The sequence below is a fragment of the Salmo trutta genome, chromosome 34, assembly GCF_901001165.1.
Source record: "Salmo trutta chromosome 34, fSalTru1.1, whole genome shotgun sequence".
Taxonomy (NCBI): Eukaryota; Metazoa; Chordata; class Actinopteri; order Salmoniformes; family Salmonidae; genus Salmo; species Salmo trutta.
In genome coordinates this window covers 26419165-26427496 of record NC_042990.1, presented here as the reverse complement: position 1 = coordinate 26427496, position 8332 = coordinate 26419165, and the positions used below count along the sequence as shown (strand labels likewise).

Here is an 8332-nt window from a genome sequence, read left to right as displayed (position 1 = left end):
TACAAGAAAGTATTTATTGATGTGGTATCAATACAATCAAGTACTGTAAATTTTGTATAAGCAGACCAAAAGAAATCTAGCTAAAAGAGTGCATTTTATACCCAAGTTCTATTGCATAGAGTGCACACAATAGCCATGTACAAGACAAATAATCCTATAGGTTGATACATTGTACATTACACAAAAAATGAACAAAAAATCACAAAAAAAATCCTTCACGAACAATGCTAGAATGCTGACTTCATGTTCTAAATGCTCTTAACTCATTCAATGCTGTTAAATACCATTTCTACCATGCTTCAGTGGTCGGTTTTGGCATTCCTGTTAAATTATAACAAATGTATAAATACATCTTCATTAATGTCATGTGCAAATGGGAATGACCGTTTGTATCTATCTCCAAACTATAACAAACAAATATCCCTTTAAACCGAAGCAAGGCTTAAAGTAGAAACAAAAAGTTAATCTTTTTTTTTTTATCATTGAATAGAAAACAAGTTAGTTTGTAATCAAGGCAGTACATTGGGAGAAAAATGTTTTTGCACACACACTGCAAACTCTGCAACCAAGTGACATTGTCTATGACAAAGAATATAAAAAAGGAGAGTTATAGTCTAGCCACTCCACTCCAAAACAGCATTCCAAATGTCTGAAAGAACGAGGCAATAAAAAGGCAACATACAGTACATAACTAAAACAAGCCTTAAATTGTCTGGTAGACTCACACAACAATAATGATACATAGACTTTGCTTTAGGTATGTTCAGATAATGATGAGAGAAAAGGGGCCACAAACAGACCAGTGAGAGTGCCTGCATTAGGCCTACATACATTTAAAATACTGATTGTGAGACTCAAGGTTCTACTCAGTCAAAACCGATGACCATTTCTCCAGGATGTCTAAAACAATTTATTCAGGCACAGCAATACAGTATGTTTTGCAGACAATTGTAGCGATAATCCAACATGCACGATGTTATTTTGTTTTTTTTGGGGGGGGGGCTGCATACCCATTTTGATTTAATATTCGCCTCAGGTTCTAATCTGAATACAGGGTATACTATTGGGTATTTGAGAGCTTGGGACTATACATTTCTATCTGCATTTTTGTCCAAATTTAGTTATTGACCTAACCTTTTTCTGTTCAATGTTTTCTACCTATATAGTACTCTAAATACTCCAATTCGTGTTGATAAGTTCAAATGAATACTAGATAAAAAGTTGTACTGTTGCAGAACTCAAAATCTAGACAAAGGAAAAGAGCTGGGTGCTACCGAACATTCTGCTAATTTCACCATGAATATCATCAGGGTAGTCTAAACTTTGTATTCCCACCATTTATGAAAGTGTTTAATATCTCTAAATCTTGAAACATACTATATGATGTCCCTACATTTAATTTACAATAAGGAAGAATGATATACTGTATGATATAACCTTGAGCCCAAGGTTACTGGAAGATTAAGGACTTTAAGATAGATATTGTCCCGTTCATTCCGTCCCAGATTCTCCCATGTCTACCCTCAGTTTGCCGACCAAATTCACAGAATTAATGCACAAAAATACCTTCATGATTTGTAACCTGCCCAGCGTTGGTCAATAACCCCTTGTTTTAAAAGTCTAGCATGTTTTTTCCAACAATATATTCGTCTTACTTTGCAGACATTTCCCCCATCTCTATTGTATGCATTTCATAGTTTTTTTACCCAACTTTTAATCTAAATCCATGATTAAATGTTTTGTTAATTTCACGTTGAATTAACATTAGTTGACAACTCAACCAAATGTAAATCAAAACTAGATGTTGAACTGACATCTGTGGCCAGTGGGTATTTAGCCCACTAATTCTACCAAACAGAATTCCTGTCTTCTGTTGCGTCATTTCCCAAGCTATGAGGGCCATTTACTTAATCGCCATGAAGACACACACGTCCTATTTGAACCGGATCAAATCTTCAATTCAAACTGGTGGAATATTGACTAGAAGTGCATGCTCCTAAATGACTCAGAAAACATTATCCATGGTCCGTGGTCTCTGAAGTTCATAATTCACCCAGGTGAAGTTTTAACGGATGGAAGTTGAGTGTGTGTGTAAAACAGACAGACAGACACATACACACAGTGAGAAAGAGATACAGCCGGAAACACTCACACGGTGGGTGTATCAATCGCACCCCACGGCCTCATCCCACACAGCACCAGTAAAACTCACATGGCAAACACAATTCTCACCTTTGTCCCACCATTTCTCCCAGAATAACAGAGCCATGTTAACTGTTATGCAATCAGGATTTCACAACCACCGGGCCTCTCTCTCTCTCTCTCTCTCTCTCTCTCTCTCTCTCTCTCTCTCTCTCTCGCTCTCTCCCTTTACTTATTCATTTGGAGATCCATGCATTCTGATTTCCGAAAGTGCACCCTCTTTCATATTCTGTCAGAAGACATCGGCTAAGAATATCCTGTGGCAACATCAGATGTTCCATCAAACGGAGCAATGGGTAAACCATTTTGGTTGTCGATGTACAGTAACTAAAGATGGAAAATGAATGGTTAACCTTTGTTATGGTGAGGTTTACGGTGGATTGGAAATTGTTACTGCACGCGTATAAACACAATGAGTTCAACACCATAGCACCATATACTGGGAGGGCTGTGTAAGATGTAGGAGATCATTTGAACTGCACCCTATGCACCCATTTGGTTGGATCTGAACCTTCAAAGGGTTATTCTGTAGAAACAGGTTGGATGGCCTCTAGCCAGTTGTCGATCTGTGAAATCCTGAAAGATTTGTAGTTTGTAGACGGAATGAGGCTTTTCACATGAGCTTTCGCTCAGAATGTTCACTCTAAATGTTAATGTGAAAGGCCCCAGGGCATTGATTGCTCGGTCACAGCCTTGGCGTTAGTGGACACAAAAAGCAAGTGATGTCAATGGTATACTGTATGTGTGGCATAGAGAATGTAATGAGGGGATCTGCAGTGCACGTGATTAATGGGAATAGCCACAGAATGGATCGATGCAGGGAAACATGGCATTGATCCTAATGCATTTGGCCTATTCTTTCTGTCCATTAGCTGACACATATTTATTTATTAATATAGTGATTAACTTACACATTTATTTATAGATTTATTCAGTTGTCTATTTAATGTGTTCTATATATTTATAATTCTTTAGGTTACTGGTTTGTATATTGATGCTTTGTCAAAGAGGGATTTGCGTGAATCTTACACAAGTTGAATACACCAATTACTTAGGCACAATCCAAAACCATCAGCTTCTATTATCAGCACCAATCCGTTCAGCACAAGCCTCTTATAGAACCAGGAAATTATCACCCAACAGACAACTGGAAGTTGACTGTCAAAACATCAGAGCGTACTGATAAACAACGATCCATCGATCCCTATAGCAGGTCTTAAAAAAAAAAAAGTGAACATTTTGTTTATTGAATACACTGTTCATACTGTATGTGTAATGGTACGTCTTTATGTGAAATATTTATTTAAATAAGGAAGCTCTTGACATAAAATGGCGGACACGCACACGGGAGGAAATGGGAGGTTTTTGTGCAGGAAGTGACTGCAGCCAGGGGAACCAATCGGAGCCCCAGGGTCCGACGATGTCATCCTACTGATCAGAGCATTTTAGTAGGATATGCAGTCACATGGGTAGGTCTAATAACTGTTACTTACGCATTACAAAGTAAGGCACTTAAAAGTCTGAATCCAATAAACAACAGCAATACTGACTCCAACGGCAAAATAAAAATAATACAATTATGACAATAACAATAATTATAATAATATAAGCAACAACCAAAAAAATAACCAAAAAACTGACATTTGAAAGAAAGAGATAAAAACACAGAGCACAGCATGAAGTATCCTTCTCCTGTTATTTAACTCTTTCTGTCTTTCGTTCACAGAGTCTTTTCTGTCGTTGTTGATGTTGTTGATGATAACATTCTACAGGTGGTGTTATTCTGTTATGGCTGCAGGTGTTATTATATAGGGACACTAGGGGTTACCCTAGGAGATAGTTGACTAGCAAGGCGTTATGTGGGACAGAGCAGGAACCCTGAGAAGGACGAGTGGATGTATTCGGTGGAGTAGAGCCCGTTAGCCTGATCCGAGGGCATCTGCATCCACACCTGGTCGTTCTCCTTCAGCTCAAGGACGGCGCTACCGGACGCCTGGTCCATGTAGCCCTTCTTGTACTCGTCGTAGGTGTATGTGGCGGGAACATTGTTTTTGTACAGCGCCACCCACAGATTGAGTCCCTTTACGTGCATGTGGTAGGCAAAGTAATAGACGCCAGACATGGGGCTGGTGAAGATACCGGTGCCAGGGTTGTAAGCATTCTGCCCGTTGTACAGGGTCCTGTCGAACTTGATGGGCATCCCGGAGGGAGGGAAGGGTGTGGTGAGGATGGCAGTAAATGCTGGTGCCAGGGAGGCAGAGAGCTCTGCACGGCCAAACTGTGGTTTTGGGTTCCTCCCGTTTGGTACCTCGCCTCCGCCCAACTCCGAATCCGTTAGCCCAGCCACGATGGTTTGGCCATTTCCTGCAGGGCCAGGGGGCCCGGGTGGCCCAGGTGGGCCTGGGTTGCCGTTGAGCCCAGAGTTGCCTGGTTTTCCTTGGGGACCTTGAGGACCAGGAACTCCCTTTTCTCCAAGCATGCCCAGCCCAGGAAGACCAGGCAGCCCAGATTCACCCTTCAGACCTGGGATACCCTGTGGCCCCATTGGCCCTGAAGGCCCCTGAAGACCAGGGATACCAGACTGGCCTCTTGGTCCTGGAGACCCAACAAACCCAAACTCCCCTTTTGGTCCAGGATTACCTAAAAGACCTGGGTTTCCAGGCAGGCCTATGTGCCCTGCCTCACCTTTGGGCCCTGGTTTTCCGATAGCCCCGTTTGGACCCGGCGGGCCTTTGTCTCCAGGAATGCCAGGTTTTCCAGACAGACCACCGGGACCCTGATCCCCTCTGAACCCTGGCAGACCTGGATGACCCTGGGGACCCAACTCTCCCTTCAGGCCGGGCATGCCGTGTTTTCCTGGGAGCCCCATGGGGCCCTGTAATCCTGGTGGTCCTGGGTGTCCGTCTGGACCCATGTCTCCTGGCTGCCCCTCAATCCCAGGCTCCCCCTTATTCCCAGGTACCCCTGGTCCCCCGGAAAGGCCTTTGTCTCCTTTCAGCCCAGATAGACCAGGCTTGCCATAGCCAGGAGTTCCAGGAAACCCTGGAGAACCCCTCAGCCCTGGCTCACCTTTAGGCCCAAGTGGACCTGGTCCTCCAGGAAATCCATCATTACCAGGCTTGCCCAATCCAATGGGTCCTGGCTGGCCTTGCAGCCCTGGATTGCCGGCCTCACCTGGCTCTCCTATTCCTCCTGGGAGCCCCTGATCCCCTTTAGGTCCAGATGGACCAAGAAGCCCGTTCAGTCCTGGTTTGCCCACACCCGGGTTACCAGCTGGCCCTGGTAGGCCCCTAAGCCCGATGGGGCCCCTGGGTCCTGGTATCCCTGGCTTCCCATTGCCATTCTCCCCATTGATTCCACGCTCCCCGGGATTTCCAGGTCCACCTTTCTGTCCTGGTTCTCCACGAGACCCAGGTTGGCCCCTCCCACCGGGAAGCCCCGGTTTGCCATTCAGAGATAGGCCAGCTGGCCCGGGGAGACCTGGTTGACCTGGAAGTCCTCTGGGACCTGGTTCACCCCGGAGCCCAACCTCGCCGTTATTCCCAGGCATCCCCTTCATGCCCCCCTTTCCTGGGAGACCTGGAAGTCCAGGCTTCCCAATGCCAGGGAAACCTGGAGGCCCCTGAGGGCCAGGCTGGCCATTGAGACCTGGTTTTCCTAGTCCTGGTTTTCCCGGAAGTCCTGATGGCCCAGATGGGCCTCTGGGTCCAGGTTTTCCTTGTGGCCCTGGCTCGCCCTTTACGTCCATCATGGGTGGCATGTCTGTACGAGAAAATGGAAAACATTGTGATTACCTGCTCATCCCCTTTCAAATCATTCATTCAAATCATTCACAAAAAAAGATTTTCACAAATTATACCCTATTCCCTATATAGTGCACAATTTTTTTTACCAGATCCCATTTACAGTGAATAAGGTACCATAACGAGATTTCACAGTTCTCTAGTCAGTGACTTGGCTCTGAAAATAGTGAAAATCCAGTACGGGAAAAAAAATGTTTTTATGAAATGTATGCATTCACTACTGTAAGTCGCTCTGGATAAGACTAAAATGCTAAATGACTAAATGACTAAAATGTAAAATGTAAATGTAAAATAGTGACCAGGGTCACCAGGGTCATCAATAACAGTCCAGAAAGTAGAATAGACTTTCAAATTACCTGCCCCGGATTTACATTGTTATGATCCTGCAGCAACAACAAATGTGAATTATTGTGTGGATTATAATTAATGGATATTGTTGTAGAAGTTGAAATTTCGAAGTGGAAATTACAAACTTCAGAAGTCTTTTTAAAACTCAAATACACTACAAGTTTTACATGTCCTGCATTACAGGAAAGCTATCCTGCAACAGGGGGATCAAAAGAAGTATGGTTCTACTGTACATGAGTGGCAGTGTGTATCCGCTTTGCCAAATTCTTGTCATTGTCTAGTTAGGCTTGCTTAGGAACGGAAATGATATAGTGAATTCAGAGACAGTCCAGGACCCAGGTTAGGTCTTTGTTTAGTGCGGCGGCAGGTAGCCTAGTAGTTAGAGCGTTGGACTAGTAACCAAAAGGTTGCAAGATTTAATCCCAGAGCTGACAAAGTAAAAATCTGTCATTCTGTCCCTGAACAAGGCAGTTAACCCACTTTTCCTAGCACGTCATTGAAAATAATAATTTGTTCTTAACTGACTTGCCTAGTTAAATAAAGGTAAAAAAATAAAACCAAATAAAAAGGGTGGTGAATATTGGACTAGCTAGTTTTCACATGATCAAACCAAATCAAATCAAAGTTTATTTGTCACGTGCGCCGAATACAACAGGTGTACCTTACAGTGAAATGCTTACTTACAGGCTCTAACCAATAGTGCAAAAAAGGTATTAGGTGAACAATAGGTAAGTAAAGAAATAAAACAACAGTAAAAAGACAGGCTATATACAGTAGCGAGGTTATAAAAGTAGCGAGGCTACATACAGACACCGGTTAGTCAGGTTGATTGAGGTAGTATGTACATGTAGATATGGTTAAAGTGACTATGCATATATGATGAACAGAGAGTAGCAGTAGCGTAAAAGAGGGGTTGGCGGGTGGCGGGACACAATGCAGATAGCCCGGTTAGCCAATGTGCGGGAGCACTGGTTGGTCGGTCCAATTGAGGTAGTATGTACATGAATGTATAGTTAAAGTGACTATGCATATATGATAAACAGAGAGTAGCAGCAGTGTAAAAGAGGGGTTGGGGGGGCACACAATGCAAATAGTCCGGGTAGCCATTTGATTACCTGTTCAGGAGTCTTATGGCTTGGGGGTAAAAACTGTTGAGAAGCCTTTTTGTCCTACTTGGCACTCCGGTACCGCTTACCATGTAGTAGTAGAGAGAACAGTCTATGACTGGGGTAGCTGGGGTCTTTGACAATTTTTAGGGCCTTCCTCTGACACCGCCTGGTGTAGAGGTCCTGGATGGCAGGCAGCTTAGCCCCAGTGTTGGGCCGTAAGCACTACCCTCTGTAGTTCCTTGCGGTCAGATGCCGAGCAATTGCCGTACCAGGCAGTGATGCAACCAGTCAGGATGCTCTCGATGTTGCAGCTGTAGAACCTTTTGAGGATCTCAGGACCCATGCCAAATCTTTTTCGTTTCCTGAGAGAGAATAGGCTTTGTCGTGCCCTCTTCACAACTGTCTTGGTGTGTTTGGACCATTCTAGTTTGTTCTTGATGTGGACACCAAGGAACTTGAAGCTCTCAACCTGCTCCACTACAGTCCCATCGATGAGAATGGGGGCATGCTCGGTCCTCCTTTTCCTGTAGTCCACAATCATCTCCTAGGTCTTGGTTACGTTGAGGGATAGGTTGTTATTCTGGCACCACCCGGCCAGGTCTCTGACCTCCTCCCTATAGGCTGTCTCGTCGTTGTCGGTGATCAGGCCTACCACTGTTGTGTCGTCTGCAAACTTAATGATGGTGTTGGAGTCGTGCCTGGCCATGCAGGCGTGGGTGAACAGGGAGGGGACTGAGGGGACTGAGCACGCACCCCTGGGGAGCTCCAGTGTTGAGAATCAGTGTGGCAGATGTGTTGCTACCTACCCTCACCACCTGGGGCCGGCCCGTCAGGAAGTCCAGGATCCAGTTGCAGAGGGAGGTGTTTAGT

The 8332-nt window shown here is 44.4% G+C and overlaps 1 protein-coding gene across 1 annotated transcript in view; it reads right to left on the bottom strand.

The window, feature by feature from the left end:
* The window catches only part of LOC115173925 (collagen alpha-2(VIII) chain), a 94473-nt gene continuing 86141 nt past the window's right edge, over positions 1–8332 (bottom strand). The window contains exon 3 of the mRNA XM_029732441.1: positions 1–5964. Coding sequence (XP_029588301.1) covers positions 4058–5964 — 1907 coding nt within the window. The 3' untranslated portion in view covers positions 1–4057. The remainder of the gene's footprint in view (positions 5965–8332) is intronic.